Source organism: Labrus mixtus, chromosome 7 (assembly GCF_963584025.1).
Source record: "Labrus mixtus chromosome 7, fLabMix1.1, whole genome shotgun sequence".
In the NCBI taxonomy this organism is placed as follows: domain Eukaryota; kingdom Metazoa; phylum Chordata; class Actinopteri; order Labriformes; family Labridae; genus Labrus; species Labrus mixtus.
The window spans coordinates 27614585-27636429 of NC_083618.1; the positions used below are offsets into that span (position 1 = coordinate 27614585).

At 41.8% G+C, this 21845-nt stretch overlaps 1 protein-coding gene across 1 annotated transcript; it reads left to right on the plus strand.

The window, feature by feature from the left end:
• Positions 1–4034: 4034 nt before the first annotated feature.
• LOC132977088 (carbohydrate sulfotransferase 11-like) lies at positions 4035–20827 on the plus strand. The gene is made up of 3 exons (XM_061041475.1): positions 4035–4525; positions 15499–15578; positions 18915–20827. The coding sequence occupies exons 1-3, from the start codon at positions 4432–4434 to the stop codon at positions 19758–19760; spliced, it is 1020 nt and encodes a 339-aa protein (XP_060897458.1). The 5' UTR covers positions 4035–4431; the 3' UTR covers positions 19761–20827.
• Positions 20828–21845: the final 1018 nt, after the last annotated feature.

Here is a 21845-nt window from a genome sequence, read left to right on the forward strand (position 1 = left end):
TGTCATATAAGATTTTGGCATATGGGGCGCCGGTAGCCCCGAGTACAGAGGCTACAGTCCTCGTTGCAGTGGCCCTGGGTTCGAATCCTGAATGTCATCCCCTTCTCTCTCCTCCCAACATTTCCTCTCTCTCTTCAGCTGTCCTTTCCAAAAGAGGCGAAAATGGCAAAAAAAACAAACAAAAAAAAAAAACGTTGGCACATGCAGTGGTGCAATGTGCCACATGTTAGCGCCAGCATGTTAACATACTCGTAATGATTAATCTTTCATACAGATGTTTATCAGGTTCAACCACTTTGTGAAGAATGTTTAATCATAGTTCCTTTGTTTTGTGTTTCCCTTTTTGGTGTCATTTCATGGGTCTCTTCGCCTGCTCTTTGGTGTCCATTTATTTCTCTTTGTTGTCATTTTGAGTGTCTAGTTGTTGAGTGTCTCTCTGTTGCAGCTTTGTTAATTTTGCATGTCTTTGTAGTCAGTTTGTGGTCAATGTGCACCTCTCTTCTCTTGTTCTGTATCTCTTTACAGTTATTTTGATTCTTATTCTACTCATTCTGTGTCTCTTTGTAGTTTTTATGCATCTTTTTGTTACTCTTTTTTACTCTTTTTTTTAAATTATGGGTAGGTCTGTTAAGTAATTGATCCACTTTGCAGGGAGAGCTCCTCAGTCGTTCTCATGTGTCAGTATCTAACAGACATGTTTCCAACATGCAATTCTCTGTGCCAGTCAAACTTCACTAACCTTTTATCAACCAAATATTGATTCTGCTACACCCTTTCTGTCTGATTGGTCAGCATTAAGGCCGCGTCCTGCTGCCTCCTGACCGGCACCAGCCCACCCACGGTTACCCATCATTCCATTCTCTGAAAGTAAACACTCGCAGGCTTCACACTGTCTCGCTGTAAGGACTGGGGTTTGATCAGTCGCGTGGCTTCTAAACTCATCCTGACTTCTCTAAGGGATCTGGTCCACCGTGCCCGGGGAGATGGATATGAGGAATTTGGAGAAGGTTCAGAGGTCAAAATACCCTCTGGAGAAAGTTCTCCCTGCTCTAATAAGATAAAGCTTAAGTCCTGCACTGCTGTGGATGAAGCCGCCATCTGGTTCACTGCGACTGGGCCTGAATGTTCAAAAAGGGAGCAGATGTATCAGATGATAGACTTAAGTCAGTCCTTGAAGACTTTCTACAGTCATACACTCTCCAATGTGGAGGATAGCCTCTTCACTGTGTGTACGTATACAGTAGGATGCAGACATGGGAGTAAGTCACACAAGTCTCAAGGCTCAACCTTCAAGTCTCATGCAAGTTGCAAGTCACCGCGGTGAGAATCAAGTCAAGTCAAGTCAAGTCATACAAAATTCTGATTATACAGTTTCCACATGTCAATAAAAGATAGTGTTCATGATTTAATTGTTTAATGTTCAATAAATATATGATAGGATACAAATACTATTAAAATATGAATTTCAGAAGAATTTATTCATCCTCAAAGTGGAAATCGAATGTTTACACTCTTGTTGAACATGCTACACACACACAGGGAAAAATACACACACATGACTGCACATTGCTCCTCCAGTTCCCTACAGACTGAGCTGCTGCCCCATTTAAACACATTGAAAACATACATACATACATTGAAACAACAGTGTCTCGAGATAACACTTGTTATGAGTTGACGCTATACAAATAAAAATTGATTGATTGACTGATTGATACTTAAGGATGTGTTAAGTATATATTCTGTGTTCAATGATTTACTAATTGTCTCATGAGTCTCCACTGATGCTGAACACATTGTGCAAGAGCCAAAGTGTCCACAGTGGATGAGGAGATTTGGATTTATTTGTACGTTGTTCCACCAGACCCAGCACATCTTCTTCCTTCACACTGCCGTGACTGAAATAATCAACCTCCCTGCATCCTCCTGCACTCGTCAGGCCAAAATTCTTCATATTCAGCTCAACAAAAACAAGGGATTCAAATTCACAAGAGTTATTATGCAGATAACTTGGGGAGTGAATTCCATAAGATGTGCGTCATCATATGATTTATGACTTTTTATGTGGAATCTAATTTTTTTGGGGATGTGTGATGAATAAGAATATATTTAATGGACATATACCAAACGCATAAAATACTTTTTATTCCAATATCCCTGCTGTAATTCTTCTGGAATGTATGTTTTTTATGTTGTTAAGTAATAGATCTGCAGTAAAGTGACATTTGGATTCCTTTTGGCTCTTGTTTTTCAGTGAAGTGAAGTGAGACAGGATGACGCTCCTATAACTGCTGTTTTTATTTGACAGTGATTAATGAAGTGAGGTTGTGAAGACAAGAGGAGAAATCAACAGCAGATGCTCAATTACTACAAACAAATCCATCAGTTTGTCACATTTTGGACTATCATGTTGACGTTAGGAACACTAGAGCTATGTAAAGACAACCAGAGGCTAACAGAATAACAGCGGATATCAGTTCATGGTGGCTTCAAAATAAGAGCGTGAAGTTACTGTAATAAAAATAACTGGAAATAGAAATAACGGGGTGCAGAGAATACTGGAAAAGAACTATAGGAAGCTCAAGCATCAACTGTAAATAAGATAAGATAACACTTCATTGTAATCATAGTGGATGAAGCCTGAGTGACATCACACTTTAGTTTCTGAAGGGCTGTTTTGGAAGCCTGTGGTGGTTGCCATATTAGAAATGCTTACAGTATACAGTCGGTCAACCTATAATGACAGACAAAGAGCCAAAGCTGATGCGGGCCTTACACCTCCTGACAAATAGCTAGAACACTACGGCTTGCAGTTGGATATCACACCCTACATGACTTGTATCATTTCTAAAATAAAAAGAGGAGTGGGTAATAAAAAAAATCTCCCCTATGTGTCCACATAATGACAACAAAATCACTCAGCAGGTTTTAAAGAGCCCATATTATGCCCTTTTTGGGGTTGGTATATTTAATCTATGTTCCTACTTTTGTACGTTCACAATAGCTAAAGTCCGAAAAAAGTGTCTGTTTTCATGTACTGCTCCTCCTTGCTCCCTCTACGCTCTGAGTCCGTCAGCTACACTCTGTTGAGCCCACACTGTTAGACCCCACGTGGGCCAAGTCTGCTCTGATTGGTCTGCCGATCCGCTCTGTCGTTATTGGTCAGTTGCTCAGCACGCGTCTCGGAAATTTCAACATGAGCTGCAGGCCTTGCCACAACGAGCCAATGGGCTTAGATCAGTGATCTCACACTGACAATGAAGTCGGACTGACAAATCTTTATCGAGGGGGGCTAGAACCGAGCGTTACATGCAGCTAATGCTGCAGCTAACAGGAGGAGGTAGGAGAAGCTGCGTTTCCGTGGACTTTGAATTTTTGCACATAGATGTGACTAAACATGCACAGGACACATAGAAAACACACTAAATGGCATATAAAACCAGAAAAGGCATAATATGGGACCTTTAAACGCGTATTTCTATGGTCAAAACGGACTTTAATATGGGGTGCATATGGGACTTCTTGGTCTTTTGGAGCTGGCCTCAAGTGGACACTCCAGAAACTGCAGTTTTTTTGCACTTCCAAATTGGCTTCATTTTTCCACAGGCAAATATCCTTGTGTCTAATTGTCAATTGCATCTAGACAAGATTGTTCAAATGCAGGTTAAAGGCTAAATCAATTTTGAATGACAAGTAGGTCTATATACCCTTTTCAATCAATTTATGTTGTCACATCTAATTTATTAGGCTGATTAAAATGTGTCTGTGCGTTTTTTTTAGATGTGTTTTCATTTTCTAGACCTATTATTATCCATGTTGACTTTTACTTGAGGGATTTCTGTCACCTGAAGCCTTTGGTTGGGACTTTTAATTTGAAACAGTCAAGCGGAAGTCCCACTTTATGAAGCTGTAGGCTCGAGCTTGATTATCAGATATCTGCAGAGTGGGTGAGTTGGTGCAGACCGTTTGGGGAGAAAGGGGTTAAAGACAAAACCCACCGGTTTGGGAAGACGCTGGGGTATGTAAACCCCCCACCACCCCCCCCTTACACAAACAGACGGTGGCCTCCGCTCGGACACACTGACTGACTGACAGTGAACTCAGTCTGTTCCACTCTCTCTGAACCAGCACACATAGTCATGTAACGGTAACTACAGCGGACCGGTGAAGTCTGCTGCTACCCGGCTCGTCTGAGTCCCGTCCTGTCCCCCCCCTCTCTGAACCACGGCGGCTCCAATGCTACAGATCAAAGGATGTGCGGGAAGACGCGAGGACGCAAAGGTCAGCGAGCCGGTTCGCTGCTCTCATCGGTGATAAAGTAGAGACACCGCAAGTCCCCGACAAGGACGGATTTTTTATTTATTTTTTTTAATCTCGCATGAACCCGGGGAGGAATAGGCTCTGTTTGGGGGCATTTCCGACGACCCCAGGATGAGGAGCCCCGGAGTCCCTCGGGTGGTTTTTGCCGTGGGTCTCGGATGTTTCATTATGCTGCTCCTCTACTTCAACAGCAGTCTGAAGCTAGGTGAGCGTTTTTTCTTTTCACTTGACCAACGAATATGTTGAATATATTTTCTTCTCAACACATTATGTCTTCAAATGCTGTCTCAAAATTACGTTTTCCTCCTTTAATTATATTTATAAATATATAGGCTACTTTAAACAACGTTAAAAAATATATATAAAAAATGATTTAATGATGATAATGACAGTGGTGAAGAAAATAGCAGTGGGGAGAGTCTCTAACAAAATTTAAATTCAAGCATTTTTAATAGGCCTATTTAAAACGAAAGCCACATGTGCATAGGCTAAATATAATTACACATTGATGTGTAAGGGTCACTGTTCACATGTGTCTATTTGTAAGGATCCCCATTAGCTGTAGGCTACACTAGAGCTCAGCCTTTCTTCCTTGGGTCTACAGCTCATTGTTATCTCCACACCTTATTTTGAAATCCATTCATATCACGCACTGTTTCCCACAGCCGCACGATATCACGATACAGATGCCACGATATTTTTATTTTATTTATTTATTTATTTGTTAGGGACAGTGCATATTAATGAACAGCTGTAACAATCACAGCTGTAAAAAATGCCAGATTATAGCAGAAGTGCTAGTTTCCATCTGTTGTCCCTAGGCAGGTAACAGAGAAAGACAAATACAAATAAAATACAAATACAAAAGCACAAGTGACACAAGACAATAATAGAGGTTAAAGGTTAAAGGTGGTCAGACTTGGTTTTCTTTTATCCACTGTTTGAGGTGTGTTTTGAAGGTTGCATATGTTTGTGAGTCTCTTATTGTGAGTGGGAGAATATTCCAATATTTAGTTCCTTTGACTGACAGAACAGTTTGTCCAAATGTAGTGCGTCTGTGTGGGACCTCACAGTCTCCTCGGGCTGTGGCCCCTGGTGCCGATCCCACTGGCAGACTTCAGCTTTATAAAGTCCTTCAAAGGAGGAGGAGCAAGTCCGTGCAGAATTTTATATCTAAAACATGCATTTTTAAAATGAACAAAATTATGAAAATTTAGTAAATTATGTTTATCTAAAACAGTGCAATGGTGAAACGAAAATGGCTTTTTGTCAAAGATTTTTATGGCCTTTTTAAAAAGAGATTGTGTTGGTGTAAGTGTTGTGCCAGCAGCAAGTGACCATGTGGTTATACAGTATTCAATATGTGAAAAAATCATCGAGCGTAAAAACATTCGAGCAGCATTGATAGTCATGATACATTGATTTTGGATAATGACAATGTCCCAAACATAATTACATTACATCAGCTGTTCTTTATTGTTGAGAATAATAGGAGAGGTATTTTAAGGATCCTACTTACAAACACTTCAATTCAGATTCTCATGAGATCCTAGAATTACATTAAAATATTTGAATCCCAGAGATATGGCTATGGTGTTGTTGTGAAACTGTACCATAGGTCCATTGTCTTTCAAAACTGTCATCATAGCTTTGCAGCCACATCGATACAAGAGCACATGATGATATTTTGCCATTTTGATTTTTTAAGCACAGCCCTTCTACCAGTACTGTAATGCAGTGCGTCGAAAATCTACAGCAAATATTACGGGATGCATGGGAGCAAGTGTTTGAAGAAGAGGCCTACTTTGAGCCATTCACATCACTGAGGGATCTCTGTGTGTGCGGTTATTCACACATACATTTTAAACCGTATACATAACAGGTAAGAAACAATATACATTTGATTACAATGCCTATGGACCCAGGCACAGTCAAAGATCATAAAGAAAACAACATCAAAATAAAGTAGATCAAACATTGTACACCGTTTTATGGTTTTAAAAGATTTCTTGTTTTTAGATAATCATGTTGACACCAAATTTTTAGATTTGTGGGTATGGGATTTCACCTTTAACAGAATCAGGTTGAAGTATTGGTTTGATTTAGAAGGCGAGCAAGTAAAAAATCGACACATTTTCATATAGAAGTTAAAATTCAGAGGCAACATGTTGGTAAATAAGTCGCCTACATAAATCTATTTCCAACTGGTACATAGGGCCTTCATCTCTGTGTCTATATGTAATTGAATTCTTTCATTCTGAGTCATCACAGCACCTCCTCCCTGCCTACCGTCATGTTAGTCCTTCTGCACTCCCTCCCTGTGTTTGGATTTCCCAGAGAAGTGTGGATCTTTCTTTAGGAACAACTTCATTAAAAGTCTCCTTGGTGGAGGGGGGGGGGGGGGGGGGGCTTGGAGAAGTTGCAGCTGGCTGGTATAGTGGCCCTAGCAAAGATCTGTTTCCACCTCTCCCAGGTCCCTCTGTGCCACATACAATGGCCTCATTCAGACATTCCCAACTAAATATCATGGGCCAAAAAAAGCTTATATGGCTCATACTGTGAGGAGGTTTTAGGTTTTTAAGGGAGAGGTCAGTCAGTTCTGGGCACTTTCTGAAACAGGACTCTCCCAACACAGACTCTGCCTCCATCCTGGAGTGTAACTCTATAGCTGTAGATTCACTTTCAGCTGAATAAAGCATCCTACAGTCATTGGCTCCAAGATCAACGTAGATAACATGTTAAAAAATGTTGATTAGAAATTCATGAATTGCTGAATTTAAAAAAAGTTGTCAGAAAATTGCTCTGTGGTCAATGCAATCACTTAGTGATGGACAATGGCATGGTCAATCAGACCAACCCTATGGCCGAGTTAAAAGAGACGAAGGGCATACTCACACTAGACCATCAGTATCATGCCCGAGCACGTTTGACCCCAAAGTCCATTTTTTCGGACCACTGTGAGTGCTCCATACCAGGTGTGCCTCAGCATGGTACGGCCCCCTACTGCCTAATTGCCTAATCGATGCGACTGTTCCTCCTCGAAAATCCTTTCATACAATGGTGGCAAAGGGTTTACGTTGGTCCGATACAGAGGTCGAGTGTTTACTCCAAATTCGGGCAGCCGCAAATGTCCAGAGTCAGCTGGACGGGACCCACAAGAACTCAGAGGTCTTTGGTAAATTCCGGACTATTCAGTATTGATGTGATTGATTCAGAAGTGATGATGTATGTACAAGAGATAACCAAGCTCAGGCCTGGCTGGGTATTAACTTCTGCGCACAAGATGGGCTCCGTATGTTTTGGTCACATCAGGGACATTTGAAAGGGAAGCATCGACGGCCTAAGGGATCCTCCAGGAGTGTAAAAAGAGAGAAGGTCAGTACTGTATGGAGGAGCTAGGCCGTGTAAAGCTTAAAAAAACATTTTAAAGAACTTTAAATCACTTCTAAAAGAAACAAGGAGCCAGTGCAGAGATTCTGGAAGTGGAGTTACATGATCAGTTTTCGTTAAGATCCTGACAGCAGCATTCTGACGGAGTTGTTTTGAGATACTTTTGGGGAAATCCAGTAAAAGGTAGTTCCAATAATCTATACAGCTGGTGATACGAGTGTAAAATAAAATGTCAACAAGGTCTGACTTCGTCAATGTTTCTAAGTCTACGTTTCTCATTCCTCTCCTGAGTATAAACTGAAACCTTGGACCCGGGAAATCAGCAAGTGAAGAGTCTTCACTTTGATACAAAACAGCGGTCGGTTCCCTTCAGAGAATTAACACTCTGTAACAGCAGGTGTTGCTGTAACACGTCTAATCCAATGTCATTTAAACATCCAAACATGCTGACCAACTTGACTTTACGAAATGTTGAAGTAATGCGTCATTTTGTAGGCAGTGGCTTCTTCCTTTACATAATAACTTCAAGACAAGACATGAAAGAAAGGTTTTGGGTGAGTTACAGCATTTTGCTTTTTTCCAGAGTAATCGACCTGCTAACAAAACCGACCCATATGAGCATATCACGTGACCTTCGGTATCAACTAATTTTATGTGCTGAAATAATTGTGTATAGTTTATTTTTTGCAAATGTTAATTTCTTAATTAGTGTTTCAGCTCACTGTTGCAATTCTGGCCAACTGTACATTTGTTGTCTTCATTAAATATCTTTTTCACAAATGTTTGATACAATTGAGGGATCCACCCAATTCATGTCTTTGTAAATCTCCATCTATCTATCTCTTAGACCCAGGAGGAAAAAATGGATTCACTAAAGTATCGCAATTTTTTATTGGACGATTCAAAACATCGATTAGTTCCCCTGGGATCGATCATCGTGACGTCATATCCGATTACAGAAAAACACTGACGTGAGCCGAGAGCTTCTGAAAGTGTAGAGGAGCAGTCACTGCACATGTTGTTTAGCTCTGAGTCTTTCAGGTTATCAATATAGCTACATATCCACTCTCAGACTGAAGTTACAAACAAGAACGTTTAATTTATGTGAAAATATTCCATCTGTTGTTCCATCCTGACTGAAAGAAGTCATGTCTGTGTTCAGTTTCATACAACTGTCTCTCCTCTGTGAGCTACTAGCTCGCTAATTAGCTCCTGAGCTCACCTAATGAACACTCAGCTTAAAACACAAGCCACATTTATTTCATGTTAGTAAATGCGTTTGTAGCGGAGAGCCGATGAGGTGATCACAGATTAAAGTTAGCATTACCTGCCCCTATATCAGAATCGGCCCCAGAAATCCTGTATCAGTCGGGCCTACTTTTTTACTAATGTTCTGCTGCAGCTGTGAGCTGTATTTAGAATGTATAGCCTCAGTGCTGATAACTTTAAAAAGTGTGGCTAAGCAATTAAAAAACTGTGAATCTAAGATCAACAAAGCGACACCGTCATGACCTCTTGACGGTTTGCTCAAGCCACAATCGACCAAGTCATCTGTTGATTTTGCGTCACACCCTGATGTATTGCAGATAATTTATGAGAACATGCACACACCTTGATCTGAAACAGCACAGGAGGGTGGCCATCATGGCTCCACAAATACAGAGAAATTAGTCTTTCAGAGCTGCGTCAGTGAACGGTTAAACATCCGAGGTTTGTTTCTTTATTATCAGAGTTGGCCTCAAGTATTTGAGTACTGAGTCGTCAGAAGGAACCTGGAAGGGATCTCATGTTTCATCCTGTCAGCTTTAAATCTATGTATAATGAAGTTCAGATATTCCATCCAGTCTGTTCTATTTGCCCCGCTCACGCTCCATCTGGGGTAAAGGTCATATTGTGTGTTCAAACACTATATAAAGCTGCAGGAGAGCGGCCACATAACAAACCAATGTTCTGCCAAGTCAGAGTCAGATTGGCTTCTTTTTCAATTGTATTCTTTTGCACACATGATTCACAGAGCAAAATCTAAGTTTAGGATAATTACATACTGTAGATGCACAGTGGGTTTTACTGCTGCACTGTCATATGAACACACAATGGAACGAATACTTTGACAACACATGGGGTAAACCTCCCATCTATGAATGCCTTTTTCTGTAACACATATTCCCATTTTTCTCCAAAAGTACATAATGTGCTCTTTGGGCTGACAGGATTTTACATGTTTCTAATACATCGACACGACTCAAGAGAACCCATCTTGATATTTATACAGCGATTCATCTGGATTGATCTTTTCACTCTCGTGACATCTCCCTGACTTTTTCTAGGAGAAATGACCGGGGACGGCTGTGGCTCAGTGGTAAAGTCGGTCTTCTCTCAACCAGAAGTTTAGGGGTCTGATGTGTCCTTGGGCAAGACACTTAACCCCAAGTTGCTCCCACTGCTACGTCGGCGGCGCATGACAATTACTGATGGACCCCTTACATAGCAACCTCTGCCATCAGCGTGTGAATGTGTAGGTGTGACCTGCAGTGTAAAAGCACTTTGAGTAGTGCAAGCTCCAGTCCATTTACCATTTACTGGTTAAGACGGAAAGTTTTTTTAATTGTGTGGTGTCTTTATTACAAGGGCATCTGTAGTTTCCCTTTTAAAGTTTGCACAGAGACAGTGACACCTCAGAGAGTGGGAAGAAGACTGGAATGCAGTATGATGTGTTTGATTGTCAGGGTTGTCTGGTGAACCCAGTAACGCTGGTTTGTATGTCCCAGGTGACATTTACAGATACGGATGTGAGTTGATGGTTATCAGCTATCTAGTTTTAGTGTTTTACCTACAAGCAGAGCCTGGGACTTAGCCTAGGGGCTACTGTCATTTCCTCTGTACTGGAAGAAGCACCCCTACCTCATGCCTTCCTTGTCTTGACTTGACTTGAGGCCAATGAAAGTCATAAAGATTTGCCTTTCAACACTCCCCCCTTCATTTGAACACCTGCAGCTCACTTAAGTTAATTTGTTTTCTGGCTCTTTTGGAGAGGATTAGGACACAGCGCCCGTCTTTTGTCCCTCAAGTTTCATAAAGACTCGTGGCCGTGAGATTATCCAATATAACAGAGTGAAACGATCACAAAGGATCAGTGAGTGACCTGAGCGTCATGTGATATTCTACAGATGCCAGCTGAAATCACTTATGTCGGCTCACTGCTGTCAGATCCTCAGCCATCGCGGGCTATCTTCAGGATGACCCTGCTGTTCAGCCAGCTGTGTATTCATATCACAGAGCTGCAGGAGCTGATGATTCAGCAATTACTATGGCCATTTCTTTTTTCCAGTAAGGCCCATCTGTTTGGGAGCCTTTGCAAAGCAAGGCAGAAGAAAAGGGAAGTACATTATAAATACAGAGGAATTTTCAAGGCTCTTGATGCAGTCAAAGAAGTGTCAAAGAAAAGCATTATCCAACAGTTAAAGAGAGAGTGCAGTTAAAACCGCTGTCTCCCACCGCCCCCTCCTCCCTAGAGTCAGTGCACCCGCAGGACTCAGAAGCTTCAGTGTTTAGCCAACAACACCATTGGTCTTGAAACCTTATCTGCACCCTAACCATCTCCAATATTTATCCTATTTTTACAACGTGTCTGGTTGAGGCGCTTATAAAGCTTCAGGTCAGATTTTAACCCGGGGCTGCTCGCTCTCGAGGACTTAAGCCTTTTGTACATGTGGTACAGACAAAACCACTAGTCTACTGGCGCCCTGTGTGTGTGTGTGTGCATGTCGGACTGTGTGTGTGTGCGGAGCTTCCACTGTGCTGTGCTTTTCGCGCTTCTGCTACGACGTAATGCAATGTGAATTCAGCAGCCGGGACATCAATATTACTCTGCAGCAGAATGAATATAAATGACAGCAAAGCCTTGTTATGGCACTGTTTCTGGATTGCACAATGAAAAGCGCTAATGCTGTAAAAATTAACAGTGCTCCTGACAACTTTATCTGCTGTGCTGTTCTTACAATGTGCAGAACGCCCAATGAAATTCTAAAGGTTCATTAGTGTTAACAGGATTTGGAGCCAAAGATGAGAGAAACAGATTTTTTCTTGACTTGTGTACAGGTCTTGCTCTTCTCTGGCTCCCATTACGTAACATTCATTATGAGTATTTCAATATTTGCACAGAGTTGTCCTTGAGTCAGAGACACAGGACACGCCTAGCTAAATTAAAGATCATCCGGCTAGATTGCAGAGAGATTTTGTGCATGCACGTTCATACCACACTCAGCCCACAAAAAAGCAGAACAACAAATGTGACAATCTGCAAGAGTGAAAATGCAATGTGATCAAAAAGTATCTCACACCTCAGTGTCTTCTTCGTTTCAATGACTGGTCACTCGTTTTGTCTGACTCTGCACTAACACACACAGTATTGGTCTGAAAGGGTCGGGCTCTCACTTGTACAGTTTGTCTCTCTGTAAAGTCGCTCTTTGGCAGTAGAGGCCAAGGAGGGGGGGCAGGGGGGCCCCCAGTTTCCCCAGTGGGACATAAACACAGAGCTCCGTTTATGGGCTGGACAGGAGGAACACACATCAGCCTTTCTATATTTTTGCATTTCCTTAAGCTTCCAGTTCTGCACGAGCCATGAAAGGAATGCTGCAGAGTTTTCGTTCTGGACGGGGTTAACCCAAAAAAGGACCACTCCTTCATTTGAATGGACCTGAGGTGTGTTTGATGAATTCTTCAATGGAGGGAATTTCACTAACAGCGGAGACAGTGTTTGGTTTGAGTAGCATAAGAGTTGTGTGCGTTGTTTAGTTTCCTTTTGGAACACATTTCTTTATGTTATTTTTCTGAGGGCAGTAAATTAAAGCTGTGTCCTTTTTCCAACTTTTTGTGACATTTGAGCCAGCATGTGGGCATATCTTCTTCTTCCTCAGTCTGCTTCTTTGCACTGCTCTGCACTTACATGATGTGTGTAGAACTACCTCCTTTTTCTAAGAGGTTGAACTTAACATAAGGTGCATTGGAAGGTGCGTATCACAAGTGGAAACAGAACCCAAATCGATAAAATCTAAATGGTACCCAACCCCACCAATCAATAATATAACATGGACTTCCTATCTTGAAAGTTTTTCTGCACAGGGACGTGGAAGTGACTGTTTTGTAGTGAAATAAAGACCATGGGTCTTAATTCAGACCCTGGTTCACGCTGTAGAAATGCACAGAGTACCTCCTGGAGTCCATGGGCACAATGTACATACACCCTCTTTTTGTACACAAGTTTAAACATTTCAAAGTGGACGAGAACTGATGTCATTTGTGTTTCCAGTTGACACTTCAAAACAGAGAAAAGGTCGCCTTCATGATCACGAGACAACCCCATATGTACACAGTTCACAGCCCTTCTTCTACAGATCAAATAAATCCTGAAGGAGCCACAATAAACCAGCTCTCCTTCTTAATGCTACACCAAACAAACGGTACTCCAGTGTGAGATAACAGTTAACATAGCAGTGTTTCTGGAGGGTTAAAGAGCCGTTACATTTGACCACATTGTTGACACCTCTGAAGATTGTGTGCACAGTCCTGTGTGATCGTGTCACTTGAAATGGGTGCAGGAACTGAGATGAATAACTCTGCATACTTTACCATCACATGGTGTAGAAAGCACAGTTTTTTTTAAACAATTCATGCGTCTGTTTTAGGAAAAGTTAACATTTTAGGTTTGCAAGACAACAGCTTGGAAACGCTTCAGCTTTGTGTGTTGGTGTTAACTCCGTGAAGAATAGCTTTTCTAATGGATTGGCAAGGCCCGCCTCCTCAGGAGACATGAGGTGTTTACCTTTTGTCATCATGGTTATCTCTCTTACAGAGAATCTTTGACACATTTTTTGGGAATGATGTTGTCTTTGTGTTTTGATTGGGACTTTTACAGTTCTCTCCCTCTCTCTCTCTTTCTCTCTCTTTCTTCCTCTCTCTCTTTCTCTCTCTCTCTTTTTCTCTCTCTCTCTCTCTGTATCTTTCTCTCTCTCTCTCTCCCTCTTTCTCTGTATCTTTTTCTCTCTCTCTCTCTCTCCCTATTTCTCTGTATCTCTCTCTCCCTCTCTCTCTCTCTCTTTCTCTCTCTCTCTCTCTCCCTCTCTCTCTGTATCTTTCTCTCTCTCTCTCCCTCTCTCGCCCTCTCTCTCTCTCTCTTTATCTTTCTCTCTCTCTCTCTTTCTCTCTCTCTCTTTTTCTCTCTCTCTCTCTGTATCTTTCTCTCTCTCTCTCTCTCTCTCTCTCTCCCTCTCTCTCTGTATCTTTCTCTCTCTCTCTCCCTCTCTTTCTCTCTTTATCTCTCTCTCTCTCTCAATGACTCAGCACTTTCAGGCCTCGGCTACAGTTACACACAGCTGATGCTGATTAGCTAATCACCACCAGCTGGTCTCTCTTATGTAAACATTTAGAAACCCGTTGCATATCTACATTTTGAGCTCTTGAATGACAGATGATTAAAGAGGCAAAAAGACTAATATATACAAGGCTAAATAATACAATAGTGCAGTGGTTGGTAGTGCAAAATGCTGAGATGAACATGATAATAAATGTGTAATTATGTAACAGATGGTTAATATATATGAGGTAGATTTTACAGTTTTTACATACGCAGTGTGCATGGATTGATGAGGAGGATAATATTACAGTATTTACATGATTAAGTCATTGAAAATAAAAATAGTTCTAAATAATCTAATGTACACTCACGGTGGGTGCTTGATAACAGGGTTACCGGTATTTTACAGCGACAGGTCTGACACTCTGTGACTGTTCAGCGTTCATCAGAGTGACAGCCTGGGACGCCTGCCGGAGGGGAGGAGTTTGAACAGTTTGTGTTCGGGGTGTGAGGAGTCTGCAGTGATGCTACCTGCCTGTTTCCTGACCCTGGGCTGGTATAAGTCCTGAATGGGGGGGGCAAGTCGACACCACTGATTTTTTTCTGCAGTCCTGATTATCCGTTGCAGTCTGTGTCAGTCCAGTTTGGTTGACGATCCAAACCAGACGGTGATGGAGGTGCACAGAACAGACTGGATGATGGAGGTGTAAAACATGATTCGGCAGCTTTATTCATTTTTAGACACATTTTTTTCAGGTGCAGTGTAGTAGTGTCAACATTCTCACTCTATTGACAGTTTGTTGTCCTTAACTGCTACCTGATACAGATGTATCCACAGTATGAGAACATGCTGACCTGCAGAAAACAGTATGACGCTGCTTCACAATGTGCACAACATTTATACCGCTCTCTCATTAAGGTCGCATGATACAAATGTCATCATTGTCATTGTCAAATGTCATTCAAGGCTTGCCCCAACAGAAATATTACGGGGGTGCTGGCAGGAAAAAGTCTGGATTTTGGGGGAATTTTGAAACTCAACTCACCCCGAAAAAGACAGGACATTTGTCTGTTTGTTTGTGAAAACACCACAGGGGGTAAGAATAGCAGCTAAGCCAGCGACCAACAGAAAGTTGTATCGTACAGATAAAACTTTGGCAAAAACAAACCAATAAAACACATCATTTTACCAATGCAGCCATTTTTATTACCAGCGTCACTATTTCATGTTGACCACAAATCATTAAGCAACTCTTTTCCATGGGTACATGTTTTATCTCTCAGTGAACCATTTCAATAAAATAATTTTATTCACTAAGTGCTGTTGTTTAGTAATGCACTAGTCTAATTGCTGCCTTTAACTCAACACACATTCACTCTTGAATTTTTTTCCCTTCAGATTTCCTGACATGTGTTTGTTGTTTTTTTTCCCACAGCGTCAGAGCCGCTCGGTGACAGGAGCAGTGGGCAGAAGTCGAGAAGGAGTCCTCTGCAGACCCTTTATGAAGGAGACCAGGTCAGTGTTGTCCAACCACAGTCACCGAACTTTACTGAAGCTGATTGAGAGGTCAGAATCCAGTATCAAACCAAAGCAGCGCCAGGATTTTGTGGCAGCAGTACCGGTGATTTCATCTCTGCCTGACGTGTTTACTTTTAGATATCGTTGATATTTCACAACTAAACATTTTCACACTGGACACTACACTCCCTTAGGTCTCAGCAAGGAAATTTGGAAATCTATTTGAAGAAAAAGTTTACCGGTAATTGAATTAATATTGATGAAAAAGTACAAAATGTGCAAAATACTGATTTGTCTTTTACTATGAAAGTTCAGAAAACATTTCCGATTTACTACAGAAACCCTGCATCTCCCAGAAAGTTAGAAAGTTTTGTCTTATAAATAACACTTACAAAGACCTGTGTGTAAGACTGTCATTTTTTTAAGAGAATGCCTTTCATGTGCTTTAAGGCCACTTTAAGTTATCCTATAGTCTGTCAAATAACTCCAATGAATTGAAAATGATTTAAAATATCTATACACCCAGAGAGATAGTCCTTCCTTTATAGTTAAATAATAATAATAATAATAATAACAACTTAGATTTATAAAGCGCCTTTCATGAAACCCAAGGACGCTTGGATATCTGTAACTTCTACTTGGTGTATGATTGGTACCAAATATTGAACTGATATCTTTGACTTCCATTCACTGTCTGTGTAGTTTACATTTATGGGGATATGCCCAGCATCCATATGAAAAGTAGAACTGTCTAAAAGGAATAAAAAGCATGACTTTCAGCTTTTGCCCCGTAAATCTGATCCAGTTAAATCCTCCTTCTCTCCGTTAATCCTTAAGAAATGCATCGTTTGGTCCGAGTCAGTGGCTGAAACACAAATCACTCCTAATCCTCGTGATGTTTTTATTGATGTGAAATGTTTCATGTCAGATAGGGCTGCTTTGATGTCGCTATTTCCACTGAACAAAAGGTCAGCCATCTTTGCAGAGTTACAGCAGTAGGGGAGGAGGATTTATGAGTTTGCGCCGACGGTGTCAGACTGCAGGAAAAATCAAAGCTCTGTAACTTTAGAGCCGTGTCAGACGACAGTTAGAGATCTAGACGAGTGATGATAGATGTATAAGCCCACGTGGTGAGAATAACAAAGTGACCTCGGTGTCCATCATTAAACCAGCAAACAAATGAAACATGTGTTGTTGGTGAGTTTGGAAGCTTTGGCCGTCACAGTTGGTCTTTTTGTGATATTAAGCCAAGCTGAACCAAGCAGGTCCAGTGACGTCGATGTCCAGTAGACAGTTGGTCTGACACTTGGTTCTAGAGCAGTGGTTCTCAAACTTTTCACAGTTAGTCGTGATTTTCACTATAATGGCCAATTAACTAATGCACAAGGATCGAGGATCAGCCCCATTAATCGTCTCATTGACACTGATACCCCATCAAGTCAGGATTGGACCACATCTGATACCAGGATCAGATCGGTGCATCCCTAGATTTAAACACCCCAGGTCACCTGGATTCCAAAATAAAATTTGCTCTTTCTATTAATCCGTTTTTCCAGTTAGTCATCAATCGTCAAAGATAGAGCTGCATGTGCAGACGCAGCCTCTTAAAGTCGTCTGTGAAACAGCTGTTTCCGTTTAACTCTCCCTATGCGGAGAAGGGAAGGTGAACATGCCAGAAAACAAAGCAGCTCCAGCAGACATCATTTACTTTTAAGAGCTTTAAGGGCCCTTTCCATTTAAACACTTCCCTCTTTCGAGGAAGCTGCTAAGCTGTCAGGACGGAAAACAACAGTGAACTGGATTAATGCTGGATTTATTTATTCATTCACACACGTGAAGGCAATATGTGTATGCTCTAATGAAAAATTAAACATCAAAGTAAAGGAAAAGTAGCATCTGACCTGCAGACTAGCTTTCCATACAGTTAACCAATGAAATCGAGCTTTATTGACCACTTTTCTTTCGCTTCAATAATCATTAACAAAGAGAAACACCATGATTCAACTTATATGTTTGCCTATTTATAGCCAAACAAAACTTAACATTCACAACCACGGTAGCCTAAAGAATTTCAACATTGACATTTATGTCTTCATATTTCCCTCTTTCATTCACACAAGTTTTCTTAGCTGATCACCCGTAGATGGCATACCGACCAAACGTGCAATTCAGTACTCTTTACTTGAGATCTTAGTAAATCCGGCCCTTGGCTTGATCTCCTGACTTCTTGTCAATCTCAACCAACAAAGAGGACAATTGCGCAATTAAGACATTTGGATAACACTTCTATTTTTCTATGCTCCCTAACAAATTGGGATTAAATACACAGAAACTCATCTTGTCATCCCTTCACTGTAGAGGTGATATTTACAGCCCAATCATTTGACCACATAGTCAATCATTCACTCTAAGAAAGTTTGATGAACCCAAATGCTAAACTTGTTTTCATTTCATTTCAAACATGCTACAAAGACTACACCGCCTCTGGAGTGCAAGACAGGACACGTAGTAGATTTGTTTAACTTTCACAACATTTGATGTGTGCTTATGTTCCTGCAACCTGGTATTCCCTTCAGATGGCATGTTTATCTTGAGTTTCATCCTAGATGCTATTTTAATACCCCGTATCCCCCCTCCCCTCATATTAAGGAATTTAAAGTCAGAGATGGAAATACAGTGCTGTAAACATCCAGTACTCAAACTCCTGCTGAGAGAAGGGTCAGTGTTGGCTCAACAGTCTCACCCAGACGCCGTATCCTTGATGTTACAGTGTCTGCCAGTAAATACAGAGAGCCATACATCGTGTCAGGGAGGTTCAAACCGCTGCAGTGGAGAGCCAGGGCTGAGTAAATGAAACAGAAGTAAATAAAGCGTTTGTGCCATGAGGAAGCCGAGCTGAACCGCCTGACCTCACGGTTTTATTAGAGCAGGGATGAGACGAGATTAAGACCTCCAGGGGAGAAGTTATTTTAAATACACTTTCTCACACTCAAGAGAACTGAGACGGTCTTAGTGTAATGCAGAATGTTCAGGGGATCTACTCCACTTCTAGTACGGCCTCCTGCGGCTGCTGGCTCAAATACTTAATCTCCACAAATTCTAAACAGTGGAGTAATACATGAAAAAGTGAGCTGTGGGAAATCTTATAAATTACCTCAAGAGATACCACTTGAGTCAGTGACAGTCGAGGAGGATTATTGTGAAATACATCTAAGGGTTTAGACTTTGAAAGATGTGAGTTTGGGTTAGAATTTAACGTTTATTATTGTTGTTAAATAAGTTAGGCTACTTTGAAGGTTCTCTGATTGGTTCTTCTTTTCCTTCACTCTTCAGGTGGAGTCAGCAGTGCAGGTGATCCATCAGGGCCGCCGGGAGGTGTTAGAGGAAGCCTGCCGCTCCTACACCCGCAAACGCAGAGTTCTGATCCCCGAGGACCTGAAGCACGTCATTGTGGACGACCAGCACGGCTTGCTCTACTGTTACGTCCCCAAAGTGGCCTGCACCAACTGGAAACGAGTGCTCATGGTTCTGACGGGTGTAGCCGGGTCCCATCAGGACCCTCTGTCGATCCCCGCCAACGAGGCCCACGTCCCAGGAAACCTCCGCACCCTCTCGGAGTACTCCACCTCTCAGATCAACCAGCGCCTGCGCTCCTACCTGAAGTTCGTCTTTGTACGCGAGCCCTTCGAGCGGCTGGTGTCCGCCTACCGCAACAAATTCACGCGGAGCTACAACACGGCTTTTCATAAACGATACGGCACAAAGATAGTGCAGCGGCACCGGCCGAACCCGGAGGCCGAGGCCCTGGAGCGGGGAAACGACGTCTCCTTCGAGGAGTTTGTGTATTACCTGGTGGACCCGGCCACCCAGCGGGAAGAGCCCTTCAATGAGCACTGGGAGCGGGTGCACTCACTCTGCCACCCCTGCCTCATCCACTACGATGTTGTGGGGAAATACGAGACGCTGGAGCAGGACTCCCGCTATGTGCTGCAGCTGGCCGGAGTGGAGAACAAGGTCAGCTTCCCTGCCTCGTCCAAAAGCACAAGGACTACTGGAGACATGGCGGCCCAGTTCTTCCAAAACATCAGCCCCTTCTACCAGAAAAAGCTCTACAACCTCTATCGCATGGACTTCCTGCTCTTCAACTACTCTGTTCCAGTCTACCTCAAGTTTAGATGAGGCTGGGACTCGACTCAAACGTGTAGAGCCAGGACTTTGTTTTTGACTTTGTTTTTTTGTCAGCCTCATTATGGACCACTGCGAGAAATCTGATGATTGAACTGGAAAGTCACTTAAAGGAGCAATATGTAACTCTGACACGTAGAGCTTAAAATTCTAAATATGGAAGAGAGCTGTCTCCCCCCCTCCCCCTCCTCCCTAGACGCGATGCCCATGCGGGTTGCCATGTCGCGGACATGGAAGCTTCAGTGTTTAGCCAGCTCTGCATCTGTCTTGAAACCTTTCTGCCTTCTGTCCAGGCTTTTTTAGGTCGGGTAGAATCAGTCGGATCTGAACCAGTTCATCGCTGCAACTCCCTGTTGGTTTGTTGTTTGCCTGGCAAACCAAGGGGCGTCCAAAACGGCCGTGTGGAGGTGCCTTAAAACCGCCCTACCTTCTCTGGTCAAAACAAAAAAAGACCATTCAGGACCAGAATCTAAACTTAGAAGGAGGACATACTGGCTGTTGCGTTGTTGTCAGAGAAGCCAGCACTTCAAAATAGCATTTTACCTTAATGTCTGATGATATAGTAAGGTCATTTTTTGATATTTTACATACTGCTCCTTTAATTACTTTTTAAAAACAAGGTCATCAGACACACAGAGGATACAAGTGGAACTGAAGAGTGTTGCAACTAGTATTTTAATGTCAACAGTGATTCAGTGGATGTCGGTCACTGACTTTGAATGTGCTGAAAGCCATTTTCAATTCTGGGTTGTGTTTGTGTCTCCTGCTGTTTCAGAAGTGTGTATGTAATCTCATCTACAAAAAATGTAACTCTTATCACAATTTCCAGTGAATGTCTACGAACGTATGTGCCTTTTAATTGAGCCTTTTTTTCAACCCAGCAGACCATGACAACTTGTATTACTGTGACTATTTTGATTGTGCTGCAGGAAAAGGATTGATGTGCAGTTATAGGTTTGTCCTAATTTATTGTTTTACTTTTTACTGCGTAAGGACGGAAAACCCAACACGGGTTATTTAGTTTCTATGACAATTTTCAAATAAACCTGTTACAGCAAGAATGTGTCCATTGGTTTGAATATTGGAGTTGTTACTATTTACAATTTCTAATAGCAACAATCATGGTACTTGGTACACTGCTGCACATTCATACTGCAGAACACAGTTATGACTCATATTGTCAGTCTTTATTGAAGTGACAAATCATGGCTGCAAAGATGTCATCTAGAACTTTTTACAAACGTGAGAGCACTACAAAGTCCACTCAAGCTTATTATTGTTACCACCTTTTGGATGCTATATTCAGATTAATAAAGACACATATCTATCTAAAAGTGCATATCAAACAACTAAAAAGGCTTCATACAGAGACATCTTAATCAGTAGTTCACAAAACAAGTACAACATCTGTATGTCAAATCCCTTGAGCACATACTAACAGAGAGACGGTGAGTGCAACCGTTTATATTCACGGACACTGCGCTGTGCAAAACGTAAAATACTCGGTAGAAATTGTGCAGCATCAAACTCAGATTCGATGTGAACACATCAGAGGCACAAAAACATGAACATGACCAAACAGGACCAAATCTAACATTCATATGCAAACTGCAGCATTGGATTAATATTCACAAACATTTACTCTAAATTCCTAAATGATTATTATTATTGCTTTAATACATCAATCATTTGCCATCTAACATGTAGGAGCTGACAGCAGGTTTACAGATGTTAACAATACAGTTGTTTTACAGCGTTACAACATGAACAGTGTACATAAAGGCCTTTTTCCGTGCAGAGCCAAGCTGGGTGAACCTGCAGGGATCGTTGTGCAAAATATACTGACAACAGTAAATGTGGAGAATAAAGTGCAAAATAAGTCACTTTCCTCCCCTCATAACTTCTATTCTGAGCCCAGTGGTTCTCCTTATCCACACACTGTTATATTTGTGCCTCAATCCTGACAAAAAAGTGGTGTTTGGAGGAGAGATAATGGTGCTTTCGAGCACATAAGTCATCCATCCATCCATTATCTTTACCGCTTTTTCCCGGTTAGGGTCGCAGGGGGGCTGGAGGTGA